Source organism: Carassius auratus, unplaced genomic scaffold, assembly GCF_003368295.1.
Source record: "Carassius auratus strain Wakin unplaced genomic scaffold, ASM336829v1 scaf_tig00006772, whole genome shotgun sequence".
NCBI lineage: Eukaryota > Metazoa > Chordata > Actinopteri > Cypriniformes > Cyprinidae > Carassius > Carassius auratus.
The window spans coordinates 638,318-659,198 of record NW_020523788.1 but is presented as its reverse complement, the minus strand read 5'-3'; the positions used below and the strand labels follow the sequence as shown (position 1 = coordinate 659,198).

Sequence of the window (20,881 nt, the reverse complement as noted above, 5' to 3'; positions counted from 1 at the left end):
TTCTTACTCTGTGAACTATTCTGTTTATTCAAAGATCACTCTGGGAGCGTAGGAGGGGTCTGCCATTTATTTTGCTCTAATTTTGTGATGTGTTTTTGTTTAGGGAGTTAGGTCGGTTCATTTTGTATTTTTTATTTCATTATCAGGTAAATTATATTTTACTTTTATTTTATTAGTAATTTTGTTTGTTATTTTGGCCTTGGGCCTCTCTGAAGCTAATGCTCCATATCTTCATATAACGTCTCTTTAATAAAATGCTTTAAAAGTGATATATGCTTTTGGAGATCTGTTGACTGAGGGCGGAATCCCGTTGCCACTACTCTTCCGCTTTGCATCGTATTGAAATGGGCCGTGACACCAGAAACGTTATACATTTTATGAATAATGAAATGTTATGAAAAGTATGCATTTTATTTATTCACATGCTATATGGTGAAAATAATATTTTAGGTCACAACTTTATAAGTTCCATTGTTTAAAACAATTCTTTATTGACTAACATTTCGTAAACCTTCAGTTGTTATGCTCTAAAATCCAATGCCATTAGTAATTTCACAGTATTTTCAACTCCTAAATCACTAACATTTGAAGTCACAATTCTATAATGGTTAAATGTACTCAGGCCGATGGCATTTTTTAATTACATTATTTTATAATTATTATTTTTTGGGGAATAATTGTAGCCTACATAAATAGGTGAAGCAAAACTAATATTTGGATCATCCCTTATTTTATTAAAGAATAAACATGATAAAATATTAATTCATAGAAATAATTTAAGCAATTAAAACTTTTTTTAAACTTGAATTTAAATACTATTTATTTAGTTACTATTTAACTAACTTTAAAATCTCAAGGAGCTTATAAGTTAAAAAAGGGTAAAATGTCACGTTGCATGTTAAATAGCCTAAATGAACTTGTGTTCACAATATAATTAGAACTAACAATATAATTCTTTTTTTTTTTATTAACAATTCCTGTACAAAATGGGACAGCAACCTTTATATCAAACATTTTTAAATTGTCCAAAGCTGAGCAACGCGAAAAGTGGATCTGTGGCAGAGCAAGCGAAGTGAATGTGATGCACAAAGTAAAAAAAAAAACAAACAAAAAAAAAAACAACCCTGGATAGCCTAGATTAGGCCCAGGCTCTGTTCTGAAGTATATAATAATTATAATTACTGTTAACCCAGAGTAACAATTTTTAACGGATTAATCGCCTATTTTCATTTGCTGCATGTTTTCGTTACTTTATTTTTTTTAACACTCTAAAAAATGAATTACGTTTGTGAGAGGAAAAAATATACAAGTCGTGCTAGGTTGCATTTTAACAGATTAATCACATATTTTCATTTGCTGCATGTTTTTTTTAAACACGTTAAAAAATAAAGTTTGTGAGAGGAAAAAAAATATATATGTCATGTATAAGTTGCATTTTATTATATTTAGAAATAATAATGGCTGGCCTAATAATGTTATAATGTAACAAAAGGATATTTTTATATTTTCTCCACTTCTGTTGGCATCACAACACTTGCTACTAAAACACCACCAATTTTGAAGAGATCTCTGTCTCTCTGAGGCTTGAATCCATGCTGCTGCAGCGGATGCTTCCTCCATCGCTCCGAGTTCTTGATCTGTGTATTCTCTTTCAAATAAATATGCTTGTGAAAAAAATTCAATGTTGTCTGTTGATATATCGAAATCGTCTTCCATTGCGATTTCCTGTACGTCTAAATATGTTTAGATCTTCACAGTGAAAGGTAAAACTTCCGAAATCTCCGTGTAAACAAAGAGTGATGTACACGAGCGAGAGATCACTGTACAAGAGGTAAAAACTATATAAATATTGTTCGTTTTCTTAAACAAACCGCTCGTTTCTTGTCTCAGGTCATCAATGTATACTTACGATGGTGAATTGTTTAATTTGGACTTCACTGTGCATGCTCTTTGAGGTGGTGACCATATACCTCCATTATTTGAGTCACAGACAAGAACTGTTTGACCTAAAAATATCAAAATGGAAACTACTGCAGAAACAAAGACACCTACATCTTGGATGCCCTTGAGGTAAGCTAAAACATACCAACATTTAATTTAAAAGTAAACCATCCCTTTAATCCACATTAACAAATTTTAACCCATTCATCACCTTTTTTCGTTTGCTGCCTGTTTTTTTTTAAAACGCTAAAAAAAAATTACATTTGTTAGAAGAAAAAAATTAATATGTCATGTTTAAGTTCCATTTTATTACATTCAGAAATAATAACGGCAGGCCTTATAATGTTATAATGTACCAAGTTAGTTCCCTTCACTTTACAACAAATCCTTTAAATGTAACAAATTTATCAGAACAGCACAATAATTAAAAATTATTATTCTATTCTAATAATTATATATATATATATATATATATATATATATATATATAATATATATATATATATATATATATATATATGTGTGTGTGTATATATATATGTGTGTGTGTATATGTGTGTATATATGAATATATGTGTGTGTATATATATATATGTGTATATGTATATATATACATACATACATACATAAATATATATATATTTGTATATGTATATATATATATATATATATATATATATATATATATATATATATATATATATATACAGAGTTGTATATATGTATATTTATCCAGAGGTGGGTAGTAACGAGTTACATTTACTTCGTTACATTTACTTCGTTACATTTACTTGAGTAATTTTTCGGGGTAACTAATACTTTTCGGAGTATATTTAAGGATGGGTACTTTATACTCTTACTTGAGTAAATTTTTTGGGAAAAATCTGTACTTTTACTTCGTTACTGTGGGCAAAGGTCCACTCGTTACTTTATCTTAATGCTATAAATGTTATAAATGCTTCAGTTTATTCCAAACGCGCCGTCTACTTTTCTCTGGGCAATCTGCAAAGGCTATTATTTGCTTGCTATGGAGATACTTATTAGATGAACACCGTGTGTGCTGTATACTGTTTAACAGGTAATCACTCTGGCTACATTCGATTACAGTACACGATACATTTGTTAGAAGAAAAAAATTAATATGTCATGTTTAAGTTCCATTTTATTACATTCAGAAATAATAACGGCAGGCCTTATAATGTTATAATGTACCAAGAAGATATTTTTAGTTCCCTTCACTTTACAACAAATCCTTTAAATGTAACAAATTTATCAGAACAGCACAATAATTAAAAATTATTATTCTATTCTAATAATTCTAATGGATAAATATAATTGCAGTATATAATATAGGCTTAGCTATAAACAAACAAACAAAAAATGAATAATAATTATTTAAACATAAATTAAGGTTGGGCTCTCTCAATCGGGATAAATCTTAACATTTGCATATTCGTGATGTTGCCCATTTGAAGCTTAACTCTTATTCACGAGGTAAAATAGGCTTTGTAGTTCACGCGTGCTTCAGTTTCGACAGAAAAAAATCATAATGAGCAAAAATATGCCAAAGTGGACCACTGCTCGAGCCGGATGGCTCGGTGAAAGGCTGCGCTATTTCCACTAAATATGTGCGCGTCAGGCACCAGCGCGATCAAACGGCGTGTGTGTGTGTATATATATTAGGGCCGGGACTTTAACGCGTTAATTGAGATTAATTAATTACACAAAAAAATAACGCGTTAACTAAGATTAATTAATTACAGAAAAAAAAAATTCCCGCGTTTTTAATAACTTATTTTTGCACCGCGGAACGTTTCTCACTGGATGAGTTTCGGCGGACCGATTATACTGAAGCACCAACTAGCGTTCGCATATCACCGGCAGCACATCGAGCCTCAAGTATCACCCCAACGCAAAACATATAGCAGCTAGCGAGGACTTTACACTTTATGTTGAACTATGTATTATTTTGTTGGTGCAACAGTTTATGTTAAACTCTTTATTGTTTTGGCCAAGGTTATTGAGAGTTGGACTTAGTATGTTATGGCCTCTGAAGCAACAGAGAGATGTTTTCTAATAGTCAGTGTTTCCAATGTTCTGAATGTAATTGACAGTATTGTGTTTTACTTAAAAAAAAAACACCTTACAGAAGGTTCCAGCACCTATAAGCTTCCTGAATTTCTGATATGTAATATTTCTAAATTGTTTCTAAATATGCTATTGCTACACTTAATGGCAAAAATTGCACTGGTCTGCTAGACTTGGTTGAACAAAAATAAACAATATTTTGTTGCTTAAGCTTATGTATTCAGTCATTATTCAATGGTATACTATAAATCCATGTGAAAAAACTTCTCACTGTTCTCAGGTCAAATATTTATATGCGATTAAAATGCGACTAATTTCGATTAAGTAATTACAAAGCCTCTAATTAATTAGATTAATTTTTTTAATCGAGTCCCGGCCCTAATATATATATATATATATATATATATATATATATATATATATATACACATACATATATATATATATATATATATATATATATATATACACACACACACACACATATATATATATACACACACACACATATATATATATATATGTGTGTGTGTGTGTATATATATATATATATATATATATATGTATGTGTGTGTGTGTGTGTCTGTGTGTGTATATATATATATATATGTGTGTGTGTGTGTGTGTGTGTATATATATATATATATATATATATATATATATATATATATATGTGTGTGTGTGTGTGTGTATATATATATATATATATATATATATATATATATATATGTGTGTGTGTGTGTGTGTATATATATATATATATATATATATATGTATGTGTGTGTGTGTGTGTCTGTGTGTGTATATATATATATGTGTGTGTGTGTGTGTGTGTGTGTGTGTGTGTGTATATATATATATATATATATATATATATATATGTGTGTGTGTGTGTGTGTGTGTGTGTGTGTGTGTGTGTGTATACAGAGGTGTATATATGTATATATATCCAGAGGTGGGTAGTAACGAGTTACATTTACTTCGTTACATTTACTTGAGTAATTTTTCGGGGTAACTAATACTTTTCGGAGTATATTTAAGGATGGGTACTTTATACTCTTACTTGAGTAAATTTTTTGGGAAAAATCTGTACTTTTACTTCGTTACTGTGGGCAAAGCTCCACTTGTTACTTTATCTTAATGCTATAAATGTTATAAATGCTTCAGTTTATTCCAAACGCGCCGTCTACTTTTCTCTGGGCAATGAGCGATGCCCATTCGCCATTCTTTTGAGTCAATTCTGTTCAAAGGCTTGATCAAACCAATTGGCAAACGAGTGAATTGGTTCATGAATCAGTTTGAAGGAGTCGTTCAGTTCCCTGCCGCATGAGCTGAGCATCTGAAGCAGTTCACTCAGAGTTGTAACATTTAATATCAGCAGCAGCGTTGAAAACGGGGCTATGGAACTGCACTGAATTGAAAGCAAATCTGCGAAGGCTATTATTTGCTTGCGATGGAGATCCTTATTAGATGAACACCGTGTGTGCTGTATACTGTTTAACAGGTAATCACTCTGGCTACATTCGATTACAGTACACGATACCACTGTGACAGTAGTTTGTTGTACGTGTGTGGCTTATAACAGAGGGGAGTCAAGTTGAATGCAGCTTCCAAAAGACAAAAAAAATAGCCGATTAAGATTTTATTAATTTTAATACAATCACACCGGTGCGAGTACGTTCAGCAAGTCATATCATCAGCTGTTAAATTCAGATCTGTGATCGCTTGCTGGCGCTGAGCCAGAGATAGATGCGTTTTTACTGAGTTGCGCATTATAACCAATCACACACGATTCTTTTGAATGCAATGGCCAATCAGAGGTGTTCCGATGAGTCATCGCTGAAATGCCGGTGCTTCCTTCACTCGCTCGCTGACTGAAAACCTCTTTCTGGCGAATTCTCTCATCAGAAACAACAAAGTGCAGATGTGTGTACGAATCTATAATTAAGATATTGATTTCACAGTGTTAACAGTTTCAGTGATTTTAATGGGAGTTTCTGAGAGTGATTGAAATCTAGACTGTCAGTGAAAATGATCTTTAATAATGTAAATGTTATTTGCTCTCTTTCTGAACAATGAAAGATTAGTAGCAATATTTATATCCCATTAACTTTCAATGTTAAATTCACATTTAATATAAAGTAAGTCGTATTAAAAACATGTTATGGCATGAAACCTATATCTGTTACTTAAGTAAACAGACAGGGTTTTATAATAAATTGGAGTAAAGGCTGATGAAATATATACATTTTTACACGCACACATACATTACATTCATTTTATCTATATATCTAAATAAAAATAGGATCCATATATATGACCCAAAGTAACTAGTAACTAACTACTTGAGTAGATTTTTTATCCGATACTCTTTTACTCTTACTCAAGTAACTATTCAAGACTAGTACTTTTACTTTTACTTGAGTAAATATTTCTAGAATTACTTTTACTTGAGTAAAGTTTTTGGGTACTCTACCCACCTCTGTATATAAATATATATATATATATATATATATATATATATATATATATATATATATATATATATATATTTACATTAGGGCTGCTCCGATCACGATCGGCCAATCGTTAATGCGCATCTCGTCAGTAAAGCCGGTTTTCTAATCAGCTGTAAATTCCATCAGGTGCGTGATTTCACATAGAGCAGCTGTTACTACACCGAGCCATTGTTAACTGAAAAGATGCACAAATCCACTTCATTTTCAGCGTTTATTTGCCCATCTTCTCAGTTAACAACGGCTCCGTGTAGTAACAGCTGCTCTATGTGAAATCACGCACCTGAGGGAATTTACCGCTGATTAAAGAACCAACATTACTGACGAGATGTGCATAACGATTGGCCGATCGTGATCGGAGAAGCCCTAATATATATATATATATATATATATATATATATATATATATATATATAGGTCTCTCTTTAGGTATTGGAATTTAACAACCTATTTAGCCTAAGACTATCCCACGTTTTGAAATTAATTTTTTATGGTTTTTATGGATGTTGCAATGTTATATTATAATGTAATTGTTGTTTTACGTCTTCCTTTCATCTCTGTTTACAAACCAACATTTTAAAATTACATTCAGTTCGCAATCCATCCCTTTGCACCACCTGGCAGTAGTTTCGTGTATGATTTTAACATGCGACTGATTTGCAGCGGCGGTACACGCGGTTGTATAACCCATTCCAGTTGTCCACCTACTATATTAATATGAACTGAATTGAATTGAATATGAAAGTAAAGTATCTCTGACATGAATTAATACTCACAGAGCTTTTCTGTAGTTTATCACAGCTGGTATCAGCCTCCGTCTACCCTCATCTGTTGTGTTGTATTTCATGGGATCAAACTTGTCTAGCACCTCTTCTGACATCTGAAGCATGTAGGCTATTGCTGAGCAATGTGCAGCAGAGAGTTTATTATTTGAGAGTTTGTCTGATTCCAGAAACTCCTGGATCTCTTTATATAATGTCTGATCATTTACTTCAAGTAGACAGAGAAACAGGTTGATGGATTTGTCAGCTGAAAGATGATTATAACAATCATTCAACGGAAGGATTGATCTGTCAGCTGATAAGTAAAATCTCTTGATCCTGTCTTTAATGTACTGTGTGGTTTCTCTGGTGGTTTCTGAGCTGTACTCTGTGTGTGTCAGTAGATCCTCTAAGAGTTTCTGATTGGACTCCAGTGAAATGCCTAGCAGAAACCGCAGAAAAAGATCCAGGTGTCCATTTTCAATCCGAAGGGTTTGATCAACTGCTGACGTTAATAGCTCATACAATGTGTTTTTCTTATCATGTTTGTCATCCAAAAACTCTAAGTTCTTCATCAGGTGACAGTAAAACTCATAAAAAGCAGCTAGAAACTCCTGAAAGCTCAAATGTATGAAGCAGTACACTTTCCTGTGATGAATCACTGATTCCTCCTTAAATATCTCAGTGCAAATCCCAGAATACACTGAGGCATCAGTGAGGTCTATGCCGCTCTCTCTCAGGTCCTCTTCATAGAACATCACATTGCCCTTCATCAGCTGTTTGAAAGCCAGTTCAGCAAGTTTCACAATCACTTCTCTGTTGGACTGCACTAATTTCCCTGGATCTCTCTCTTCATACTTCTGATTCCTCATGTTGATCTGGATCAGCAGGAAGTGGATGTACATTTCAGTCAGAGTTTGAGGGATTTCTGCACTCAGATCTTCTTTCAGGAGCTTTTGAAGCACAGTGGATGAGATCCAGCAGAAGACGGGGATGTGGCACATGATGTGGAGGCTTCTTGTTTTTCTGATGTGTGAGATGATTTTTCTGGCTTGATGCTCATCACTGATTCTCTTCCTGAAATACTCCTCCTTCTGAAGCTCATTGAATCCCTGTATTTCTGTCAGACGGTTGATGTATTTGGAGGGGATCTGATTGGCTGCTGCTGGTCTGGAGGTGATCCAGATAAGAGCAGAGGGAAGCAGCTCTCCTTTCATCAGGTTTGTTATCAACACACCAACTGATGAAGTGTCTGTCATATCTGAAACTTTCTGATCATCTGAAAACATCAGTGAAATTCTGCTTTCATCAAGACCATCAAAGATGAACACAACTTTACACTCCTCATAAATCTGTGAGTCCAGATCTTGAAGTTCAGGATGAAAGTCCAGCAGAAGTCTATGAAGACTGTACTGATGATCTCGGATCAAGTTCAGCTCTCGAAACGGAAGCACAAACATAAAATCTACATCTTGATTGACCTTTCCCTCAGCCCAGTCTAAAATGAATTTCTGCACAGAGACAGTTTTTCCGATTCCAGCGATGCCTTTAGTAAGAACATTCTTGATTAAGTCTTTGTCCTCACATCCTGGTTCAGGTACGGCTTTAAAGATGTCATTGCAGCAGATTGGAGTGTCTTGTGAGTGTTGTTTTCTGGCTGTTTTCTCCATTTGAAAAACCTCGTGTTCTTCATTCACCCTTTCACTCTCTCTCTCTATGATGTAGAGCTGTGTGTAGATCCTGTTCAGCATGGTTTGATGTAGGCTAATTCCCTCAAATAAGCTCTCATATTTGTTCTTCATGCTGGTTTTATGTTGGTCTTTGATTCTCTGTAGTTCATAATCTACTGGTTGGTGAGAATCCTGCCGCGGGTCTCCAGTCTGATAATATCTATCCACACAGCAAAAACAAAAACAACAACACAATGAATGTGAATGAATGGCAAGGTTTCCTATTAAAGCCATTTTTTTTATATATATTTTTTATATTCTATACTTTAATTGTTCTCATTCTTGGCTATTGAAGTAAATTGGTATTATACCAATTAAGTGAAGTGTCAAAGAATGGTCTGTTGATGAAATAGATATGTTAATGGACTGCCTAGACGACACTCTTTTGGTCTATCCTATGATTTGGATGGGTGCACAGAGGTCGTTGCCTCAAATGTAAGCTTTTTGTGAGATGATATCCTTACCCTCAAAGTCTGTTACCATATACAACAATAATAATCCATGGTTTAATCAGGAAATTAAAATATTGTGGAGAGAAGCATTTGAGAATGGGCATAAAGAGCTTTATAAAATTATTAAAGGTGACTTGCTGTTAAAAAAAGCAAAGGGAAATTACTCAGTGTGGGAAAATTGAAAACCAATTACACTTATGATGTTTGGAAGTATCTGGAGCAGATCACAGGCTATAAGGTAAAACCTCCAGTCATCTATGAAGACATTATTGCTTGATGAACTTAATGCACTCTATAGTAGATTTGACAATACAATTGAGGGACAGCTGATGCTGCCCTCCTGGCACAGTACTATGACTCCTCCTTACAAAATAGAAGAAAATGAAGTCAGGAATCTGCTATATAAGCAGAACAGCATGAAGGCAGCAGGCCTCGACTCCATATCATTTGCAATGTTAAAGTTGAGTGCTTACATCCCTGCCCCAATATTTACTGATACAGTAGGTGGCCATCCAAAACAGTGGTTCCACCGCTGGGCATACCACCGCCGCTGTGTCTGCAAAGTGCATTTGCAGTTTTTGACCGCTGAGTGTGGCTTTAACTACAAGTTAGCAAACAAGCACATCAAAGCACATTTTCGAAATAATGTCAGCTTTGCCTCATCAATGTGTTAAATTAGACAGCTGCAGTCAAGAAAAATGAAAGAAAAACACTGTAGTTAAAATATGTAATATTCACAGATGAAAGCTTATCACTTACAAAGTTATGTGCGTTTCTTAGAACAAATTCAAGCAGGATAAATGTCAAGCCTATGAGCCTGTGCTTATATTTTCTCTAAGCTACACAGAATTAGATCCATATTTTAGATTTGACACAATAACTAGGTGTGCAGTATTATTTATATAATATGAATATTATTCTTAAGAAATTATGGCATCAGAGAATTAAAAGTGGTAGTTTATTTAAGTGAGCTGCCTTTATTTAAATTTTTGGGGAAAAAGATATTTGTCTGTACACAGATTAAGAAATTTTTGCATGTTTTATGAATTATTTCCTTTATTTTAGTAAAACGTGAGGCACTGTAATTTCGTTTACCATTATTTAGGCCTAATTAAAACAAGAAATGAATAAATTAAACCTGCACGATTTAGCATAATCATTAAAACTCTAAAGAATGGACTGATTAATAAAAGGTCCTCACATTTAAACTCAAGTTCTCTCATTATAATCAACAAAATGCACACGATGTAAATAAAAGCTTCATTAATTGACAACTTAAGTGATTTTAAAGGGAGCCTTCTTTACTTGCTTTCATATAACTAAAAAATAATAATAATAATTCAGCCACTTTTAAATGCAGGTATTTATGATATTCCTTGCTGCCTGATGCTGAGTGCTACGCACAGCATTTATTCTTATTTGTCTACTTATTTATTATTATTATTTATTTATTTTGGATAGTTGCATGTAAAAAAGTTTTTTCTTTGTAATGCATATGCAAAATGTGAATTATTATTCATATTCAAGTGTTTGTACGAAAATTTATAATGCGACAGGGAGGCGCCCTGTCGATCACTTTATTTTTCCCTGACAATTTTCCTGATAATTAAATAACTTAAAATGGGGATTGTCTCAAATACATAATAAATATATCTACAGAAAGCTTGAAATGTCTTTTAAACGAATCAATTCAAAATGAAAGCATTATGTAATCTGTCAAGGTTGCATTTCTCTTTAAAGGCATGTCCATGTGGAGAGAGCCAGCACTGTGACTTGCAGCCGACAATAAACATTTGTTTATTAATAAATAATTAAAATGTCTAATTTTTCACAATTATTAGTCTACTTTTCCTGTTCTTTGTGGCAAACTTAATGCATTTGCTTGAGCGCAGAATATATTAAGGCTCATTATGAATTAGAGATGTAAATTTAATATAAACCTCTGATTAGCTGAATAATGACAAATGAACGACTAGTAATTAGAAAAATCTTACGTGGGGGGCAGACCTTTTAAATACCCTCAAGGCACCTCTGTTAAAGTTTTTAAACCATTTTATACATGTTTGCATAAATTCTTCTTTCAGAACGGTCTGTAATGTTTGGAGCCCAGGACTGCGGGTGTCGCTGTTGGACAGTGTTTTCTTTGTTTCCTGTTGGCCTACTGGCCTTGCTGGTCTTGCTGGCCTTGGTGCAGCTGATCATAGTTCTGTGTAGCTGTTTAGTCTACGGAATCTTTATCTTACTATCACTCTCTGTTGTTTAACCCTTTAGGTGCCAGAGGTTTTTTCCTAAAACGTTCGATTTTGACATCTTAATTTCAAAAGGCTATATCTTAAAAGTGATAAAAGATAGAGACTTTCTGTCAATTATACAAATATTAAGGATGACCCAATGTTTATGTAGGGATTACATTTTCCCATCTAATTTGCATATTATGACGTTATATGGCGGTGGCCATCTTGAATTATAGAATTTTCATGAAAAGTCACATGTTTAAATGATAAAATGCAGCACTTCTTTCCCCCCAAAATGTCCCTCACCTTCTGTGTGCGATATTGCACAATACTGAATGCTCAGATAAATAGTAAGTAGTAAACAAACTGTGTAAATCATTACTAATAAATGGTAGAAACAAACCGAATGCAAGTAGCGGCTGTAGAGATTTTCAATTTACTACATACAGCAGGCACTCTGATTCCATGTATGGGGCACATATATATTATTCATATGACACACAAAAACAAGTAGACAAGACCTGTTTCGTTCAAAAGCTATGCCCCGTGTCACATCGCCTCTGCTCCTGCTACGAGCAGCGTGGCCAGATCTGCCTTGCGCGCGCGCCGAGTGTGCACAGCTCGGACTAGTATCAGTGTCATTGCAACTCCCAACCCTGCCTCCACGTTGCCCCCTAACTGTCCTATGAATACTTTGACCTCTTCTAACATACCCAGTTGCATTAGACAAAGTCTCCACTACAATACTGTCGCCGTGATTGTGGAGAAGTGCGGTCAGAAGACAAATATACATGTCATACACTAACACGCCTGCTAATTTTGCGATGAACACTCCGACCCTGGCAAACATTGTTCACACCTCTGACATTTGGCAAAGGACCATCTACATTGGGCAAAGGATTCACCGTCTGTGCTTGGTGTAGGGCTATACTTTCACTTTCAGTATCACCGTCATCTTCTGAATGCAGATATTCCCCTTCAGAATCAGTGTCCGCGAATATAAGTCCCAACACTTCATTGTGGGTTTATTGAAGCTTTATTGATACCATTAGATAATAATAATAATAATAACAATAATAATATAATCCCAATACTCGCTGACGTTGACAATATTGCTCTGATAAAAAGGCACACTCTCACACTAGCTCCGCTTTTGTTCGCACTGATTCTATGCGCTCTAGCTCAAAGATTTTGTATAGAAGCATGAGGTTTTTTTGAGTCCGAGATGAAGTCGCATGAAATTTGACACCCCATTTGACAAAATCGGCCGTTTTATTCAGTGCCGCATCTTGTCGAGTAAACTCGACCGTGGCGCCAAGAGAGTTAAAGTGATAAAATATAACTTAATTCACACCATATTTCTGATTTTATCGATCAATCTTATCAGATTAATTTTGATTGTTCACTTTTATTTTATATCCATGAGTGCAGTGCACCTGCATTGCGTTAGCACTCGTTAGCTTGTCATTAGCGTTTTCATTCGAACCTATCGCTGTTTTCTTTTCTCCTCTCCTTTCTCTCGCTCCAGTTTTTCACAAGTTCATCAAACAACTGTGGTAAGTATATTTCATCAAGCACAGTGAGTAATGGCTTCTCCTGCTATTGTTATTTGCACCTCTTGCCACATATACAGTTTATCTATCTCTGTCGCTGATGAGGGATTCACATGTGATAAATGCAGGGAAATAGTTAGGCTGACAGAAAAGATTTCAGAATAAGAGACACACATCCAAACTTTAATCGAGGACAGTAAGAATGGATGCGTCTTGCTCAGGGATTCCTGTACATTGTTCGCAGAAACCTGGCTAAAATCTGCTGATTACATTATTTTAAATGAGTCCACCCCCCAAGATTACTGTTATAAATACGAGCCACATCTAAAAGGCAAATGTGTAGATGTTGCTTCAATTTATAACAACATTTTCAGGATTTCTCAGAGGCTATGTTTCATGTATAACTCGTTTGAAGTAATGTTGCTCATTGTCGAAATCACACTCTAGATTTAATACTGTCACATGGAATTGATGTTGATAGTCTTGAAATTATGCAGCCGAGTGATAATATCTCAGATCATTATTTAGTTATGTGCAAACTTAATATAGCCAAAATTGTAAATTATACTTCTTGTTACAAGTATGGAAGAACCATCACTTCTACCACAAAAGACTGCTTTTAAAGTTATTTTCCTGATGTTTCTGAATTCCTTAGCATATCCTCAGAACTTGATGATGTAACCGAAACTATGGACTCTCTCTTTTCTAGCATTTTAAATACAGTTGCTCCTTTACACTTAAGGAAGGTTAAGGAAACCAGTCTGACACCATGGTATAATGAGCATACTCTCACCCTAAAGAGAGCAGCCCGAAAAATGGAGTGTAGCTGGAGGGAAACAAAACTAGAGGTATTTCGTATTGCTTGGCGGGAAAGTAACCTATCCTACAGAAAAGCATTCAAAACTGCTAGATCTGATTACTTTTATTCTCTTTTAGAAGAAAACAAACATAACAATTCATTCAATACAGTGGCTAAATTAACGAAAAATAAAGCCTCAACAAGTGTTGACATTTCCCAACCTAACAGCACTAATGACTTTATGAACTACTTTACTTCTAAAATCGATACAATTAGAGATACAATTGTAACCATTCAGCCGTCAGCTACAGTATCGCATCAGACAGTGCACTATAGACGCCCTGAGGAACAGTTCCACTCATTTTCTACTATAGGAGAGGAATAATTGTAAAAACTTGTTAAATCATCTAAACCAACAACATGTATGTTAGATCCTATGCCATCTAAGCTCATAAAAGAGGTGCTTCCAGAAGTCATAGATCCTCTTCTGACTATTATTAATTCCTCATTGTCATCTCCCCAAAACCTTCAAACTGATTAAGCCTCTCATCAAAAAAACACAACTTGACCCCAAAGAACTAGTTAATTATAGACCGATCTCGAATCTCCCTTTTCTGTCCAAGATACTAGAAAAGGTAGTATCCTCACAATTATATTCCTTCTTAGAGAAAAATGGTATCTGTGAGGATTTCCAGTCAGGATTTAGATTGTATCATAGTACTGAGACTACTCTCCTTAGGCCGGGTTCACACCGCAAGCTGCAGCAGAGCAGAACTTCATCCCATGCTTTTTCCTTCTCCTGCAAGTCTTTGTAAAGTACATTGCGTGGATCATAAAGAACTTGATATTTCTCAACTTCCACGGTTAGATGAGTGTCGTTCATTATTGTCTTTCCAGGTGCACTCTGAAGATCACCGCCTGTGACTTATGATTGTCAACACAACATCCATTCTTCTGCCAATATATAGGCCTATTTATACGAATACGATTACTACTAATAATAAATAAATCTCCAAGGCTAAACTAGCAATATAAATTATTTAAAGTTGTTTTTGTATTTTGGCAAAAAAGTTTATTTTTGGATAGAACTGTAAGTACTTTAACAGATTTTGTAAAAAAAAAAATATATATATATATAGAATAATAATTAAAATAAAAATTATAATAAAAAAATAGACAAATGTGATTTTAAATATCATATTTTTTTTTATGTAATTTGCTAACAACACAGTAGATATCATTAATGCAAATTTTGGGCAAAATTCCTTTTTCGTTTCAGTACATGTGTATTTTGGCATTGATATTGTCACTTTATCTTCTATACATATTTTTTTATATTAATTTTCTTTCCTAACATACTCCAGTTCTTGTTAAAACACCCTAGATGTGCTTTTTTGTGCATTTAGAGCACTTTTTGTATGAAATCATATTTATTTTGTCAATCAAATGTGTACTTTCACTTTAACCGAGTGTCAGCAGCGCAGCAAAAATAGACCCAGAGCCGAAACGATCGCGACACTGCTGCTTCTGCTCTGCTTCTGCTACGCTCTGCCGCATAGCCTCTGTGTGCGGTGTGAACGCTCTCATCTGTTAACATAGGCACCGAAAAAAATACGCGCTGCTTCTGCTCTGCTGCAGCTTGCGGTGTGAACCCGGCCTATTAGAGTTACAAATGACCTGCTCTTATCATCTGATCGTGGTTGTATCTCTCTGTTAGTGCTATTGGATCTTAGTGCTGTGTTTGACACAATTGACCACAACATTCTTTTGCATAGACTTGAACACTTTGTTGGCATCAGTGGAAGTGCATTAACATGGTTTAAATTGTACTTATATGACCGCCATCAATTCGTAGCAGTGAATGAAGAGGTATCATATCGATCACAAGTGCAGTATGGATTACCTCAAGGCTCAGTACTAGGGCCGCTACTCTTCATGCTTTATATGTTACCCTTGGGAGATATCATCAGGAAACATGGTGTTAGCTTTCACTGTTATGCTGATGATACTCAGCTCTATATTTCTTTGCGGCCCGGTGAAATGCACCAATTTGAATAAATAGTGGAATGCATAGTCGATATAAAAAACTGAATGACGAGTAATTTCTTACTGCTAAATTCTGAAAAAAACTGAGGGGTTAATTATAGGACCTAAAAACTCCACTTGTAATAACCTAGAACACTGTCTAAGACTTGATGGTGCTCTGTCAATTCTTCGTCATCAAATATGAACCGAGGTGTGCTATTTGATCGCAATCTTTCCTTAGAAAGCCACGTTTCTAGCATTTGTAAAACTGCATTTTTCAGTCTCAAAAATATATCTCAATTACGGCCTATGCTATCAATGTCAAATGCAGAAATGTTAATCCATGCATTTATGACCTCAAGGTTAGATTATTGTACTGCTTTATTGGGTGGTTGTTCTGCACGCTTAGTAAACAAACTACAGCTAGTCCAAAATGCAGCAGCAAGAGTTATTAAGAGTGACCAGAGGGTAACAACTCAAACTTGAGTTTAATTGCATTAAAGATGGCGCCGTTGTGGTTGGCATGCCGTCTATCGCTCAGCATAGTCCTGAGTTTGTTTGTTTTAAGCTCATTTATGAAGTGTTTAACACAGTGTGCTTCACCAGTTTTAACATATGACCGATGTACTCTTTTAAAGTTGGAAGAAATTTCATATAAACAACTCATCAGTTTTCATGGTGCTCCACCTCCCTTTCTGAAGTCAATTCCGGACTGTATACGCCGTTGGCCTTGCTCCCTGCCAGGCAGAAGACGAAAGAGATGACGTGGACGACGGGGTGGCTTAGCTGTTAAGCTAAAATGCTACCTGCGATTCCATCGGGAGTCGCGTTCTTCCCCGGGGAGCTTTATGAAGGTGCTACCCACGCTGGCGTTCCCTTGAGCCAGTGCATGGTTGGATTGTTCCCGTGTTTCCCACCTCGCTGGTGCTGCTCCCGGTTTTTCGTGCGCCTCGCCCTGCACGGGGAGGAGTGTGTCCGGGAATCTTCGGCTGCTGCCTAGGGCGAAACAAACTGCGGCCTCTCCTGAACTTCCAGCGCTGCTCAGAATGGCTTTGATTAATGCCAGGTCGGTAGTAAACAAGACTTTCATTATAAATGACTTTTTCTCTGCTCGCCACCTAAATTCACAGCGTACAACGGGACGAGGTGGTGGTCTGGCCTCTGTTTATAAAGACATTTTTTCCTGCCGTCCCGTAGTTTCAAAGGAATACCAAAGCTTTGAGCTACAGTTGTTTACTCTGGAGCTATGTGACCCTGTTCTGTTTGCACTGATTTATTGTCCCCCAAAACCTAATTCGAATTTTCTGAAAGATTTTGCTGACTTTTTGGGAGATTTCATTGCAAAATATGACAAAGTAATGATTGTTGGGGACTTTAATGTTCATGTCTGTTGTGCAGCTGATTCCTTAGCAAAGGAGTTTATCAATCTGCTAAATGCATTTGATCTGACGCTTCAGATCAATGTACCCACTCATCAGCATGGCCATACACTGGATTTAGTGCTAACTTACGGCTGCTCTCTGAATGAACTAGAGATGTTTACGGCTGCTCTCTGAATGAACTAGAGGTGTGTGAAAATGGTTTCTCTGACCACAAGACTATTATGTTTACATTTCCATCTTTTAACAAAACTGTTAAGCCGATGTATTCGGCTCGCCAGTCTCTGCTTATCACATCAGCTACCAGAGAAGCTTTTCGCTCAGCCTTTAGTGAAGGTTTGCTACAAAGTGACGCTCTAAACACCGATTCAAGTGCTGAAGAACTACTTCGCAGTTTTAACTCCACCTGTGTTCATGCTCTAGACCAAGTGGCACCTTTAAAGACTCATCTCCATAAACCGAAATCTGAGCCTTGGCTTAATGACACAACTCGCACTCTTAGGCGTATTTGCAGAAGATTTGAACGAAAATGGAGGAAGGACAGACTTCAGGTTACAATGCAAATGTTCAGAGACTCACTAACTCAATATCAGAAAGCAGTGAAAACGGCAAGATCAATTTATTTCACTGACATTATAAACGAGAACTGTCATAAACCGAAAACTCTGTTTAATGTTATAAATTCCACCATCAGCCCCTCCACTGGTCTTGATATAGAAGTGTCATTAGTTTCCTGTGAAGACTTTCTTTGTTTCTTTGTACAGAAGACACATGACTTAAGAATGGGGCTAAACCCAGTTTCATCTGACCCTTCAACTCTCTCTAGTTGTACTGCTGTTTTTAGTTGTTTTACTCCTGTTACAGATAACCATCTGATAGAAATAGTGGATCACCTGAAAGCATCTGGTTCCCCAACTGATGTAATGCCCCTCCCTTCTTTAAGCAAGTTATAGATGTGGTTGTTCCAAATCTTCTGTCTTTGATAAATCGCTGTTTACAAACAGGTGCTTTTCCAGAGTCGCTTAAACATGCAACTGTTCGCCCTCTGCTTAAAAAACAGGGTATGGATCCTACTATTCTGACAAATTTTAGGCCTATCTCTAATTTGTCTTTCATTTAAAAAATTATTGAGAAATCAGTTCTTGATCAAATACAATCTTTTATGGCTGAACATTTGATCTTTTGAGGTTTTCCAATCTGGGTTTCGAAAACATCAATCTACTGAGACTGCACTGCTGAAAGTTTCAAATGATATACTGTTAACATGTGACTCAGTTAACTATGCAGTTTTACACCTTCTAGATCTCACCGCTGCATTTGATACTGTCGATCACGCTGTACTTCTCGATCGACTGGAATATTGTGCCGGCATTACTGGCAGTGCCCTGCAGTGGTTTAGATCCTATCTGACAAATAGGACTGTAACGATATTCAAATCTCCATATTGATCGGGAAGAAGGAGGTGGGAACCTGCGCACAATCAAAACCCATTTTAATATTCAAAATAAACACAAAGCAGCGCGTCAGCCCCTCACGGCGACTGACGCGCACAAATAAAAAGCAAACATAAAATAATATCCCAGGCCTGGTCCTCTCTCGTCCTTCACGGTCGTCACTCCAGTTTTATATCCTTCCATCTCCTACGTGGGACTCAAGACCGGCGGTGGGGCGCAGGTGTAGCTCATCTCCAATCACTACACCTGGCCTCACTCCTCGTTCCCACGCCTCTCGGCCCCGCCCCACTCGCCACATACCCCCATCGCCCATCGCAGGCCGGGGGGTACCCTCGAGACTGCGCTCTACTCCCCCCCCTTCCCTCCGGGGGGGACCGCTCACGGGGACCTGCAGGAACCTGGGGGTAGGACAGACGAGGCGAGAGAAAAGGAGATGGAAGGAGGAGCGACAAGGACGAGAGAGGGGAGAGAGGAAAAAAAAAAAAAAAACCGGTTCCCAGACGCACCGCTGCTCGGCCCTCCACCAGCTGGGTGATCTCCTCCGCGGTGCCTGGCGGTGGCACTGGACGGCCCTCGGCGGACGGCGCGACACTCCTCCGCCGCCCGATGGACGGCGACGGCTCCTCCGGTTTTGGGCAGCCGGCAGGAGTCCCCCGTTCCCTGCCCCTCCGGATTCCTTCGTGGAGGCGGCAGGCTCCGGCCCCCTGGCGAACGGCGCCGACTCCTCCGCTCCCTCACGGACGGCAGCCGCCCCTCCATATCGTGGGCGGCCAGCAGCGAGCTCGCCCGTCCCCGGCAACTCGCTCCAGCCCACCGCCTCGAGCGTCCCTGGCGGCACATACCTCGCCAGCTCGAGGGCACCGCGGATTCACCACAGCGGCGAGGGATCTTCAGCAGCGCGTCCCTCCTTCTCCCGGGCTTTGGCACCACTGTAACGATATTCAAATCTCCATATTGATCGGGAAGAAGGAGGCGGGAACCTGCGCACAATCAAAACCCATTTTAATATTCAAAATAAACACAAAGCAGCGCGTCAGCCCCTCACGGCGACTGACGCGCACAAATAAAAAGCAAACATAAAATAATATCCCAGGCCTGGTCCTCTCTCGTCCTTCACGGTCGTCACTCCAGTTTTATATCCTTCCATCTCCTACGTGGGACTCAAGACCGGCGGTGGGGCGCAGGTGTAGCTCATCTCCAATCACTACACCTGGCCTCACTCCTCGTTCCCACGCCTCTCGGCCCCGCCCCACTCGCCACAAGGACCTTTTCAGTGAAGTTAGGAGATCGTACCTCAAGTAAAGCTGCGATAACCAGTGGAGTTCCTCAAGGATCAATTTTAGCTCCCTTTCTTTTCTCTCTCTATATGCTCCCTCTTGGCTCTATTTTCAGAAAGCATGGGCTATCGTTCCATTGCTATGCGGACGATACACAAGTTTATCTGCCTCTAAAACGGAATGCACTGGATGGACTGAATGCACTATTGCTTTGTTTGAGTGATGTAAAGAAATGGTTGTCTCTAAACTTTTTAAATTTCAATGAGAGCAAAACAGAATTGATTGTTTTTAAACCCTCTGTGTCTGTGACTTCTACAACTCCAAATTTGGGTGAGTTATCACCATATGTTAAGCAACATGTAAAAAATGTTGGTGTTGTATTTGATGAGCAAATGAAATTTGATAGACAGATTAATACTGTGGTTAAATCTTCCTTTTTCCAACTGCGGCTTCTTGCTAAAGTAAAACCTTTCCTATCTTTTAAAAACCTTGAAAAAGTGATACATCTAATCGTCATTACCTCCAGATTAGATTATTGTAACTCACTGTACGCTGGGATTAGTCAAACAGCTCTTTCTCGTTTACAGCTGGTTCAGAACGCAGCAGCAAGATTTCTGACCAGGTCTCGTAAGCGGGATCATATCACTCCAGTTTTACACTGGCTGCCTGTAC

The 20,881-nt window shown here is 37.3% G+C and overlaps 2 protein-coding genes across 6 annotated transcripts in view; one reads left to right on the top strand and one right to left on the bottom strand.

Annotated features, from left to right (window-relative positions):
- LOC113071284 (NACHT, LRR and PYD domains-containing protein 12) overlaps nucleotides 1-20,881 on the bottom strand; it is a 173,382-nt gene that overhangs the window by 96,246 nt on the left and 56,255 nt on the right. For all 4 annotated transcript variants that reach the window (XM_026244647.1, XM_026244648.1, XM_026244646.1 and 1 more), the window contains exon 4: nucleotides 7,322-9,196. In XM_026244647.1, coding sequence (XP_026100432.1) covers nucleotides 7,322-9,196 — 1,875 coding nt within the window. The remainder of the gene's footprint in view (nucleotides 1-7,321; nucleotides 9,197-20,881) is intronic.
- On the top strand, nucleotides 16,567-19,021 carry LOC113071287 (uncharacterized). Of its 2 annotated transcripts, none has more exons than XM_026244656.1 (2): nucleotides 16,567-17,628; nucleotides 17,661-19,021. In XM_026244656.1, the coding sequence occupies exons 1-2, from the start codon at nucleotides 17,146-17,148 to the stop codon at nucleotides 18,429-18,431; spliced, it is 1,254 nt and encodes a 417-aa protein (XP_026100441.1). In that variant the 5' UTR covers nucleotides 16,567-17,145; the 3' UTR covers nucleotides 18,432-19,021. The 2 variants fall into 2 exon arrangements, with proteins under 2 accessions (XP_026100441.1, XP_026100442.1); XM_026244657.1 differs by having other exon boundaries at nucleotides 16,567-17,634; nucleotides 17,667-19,021.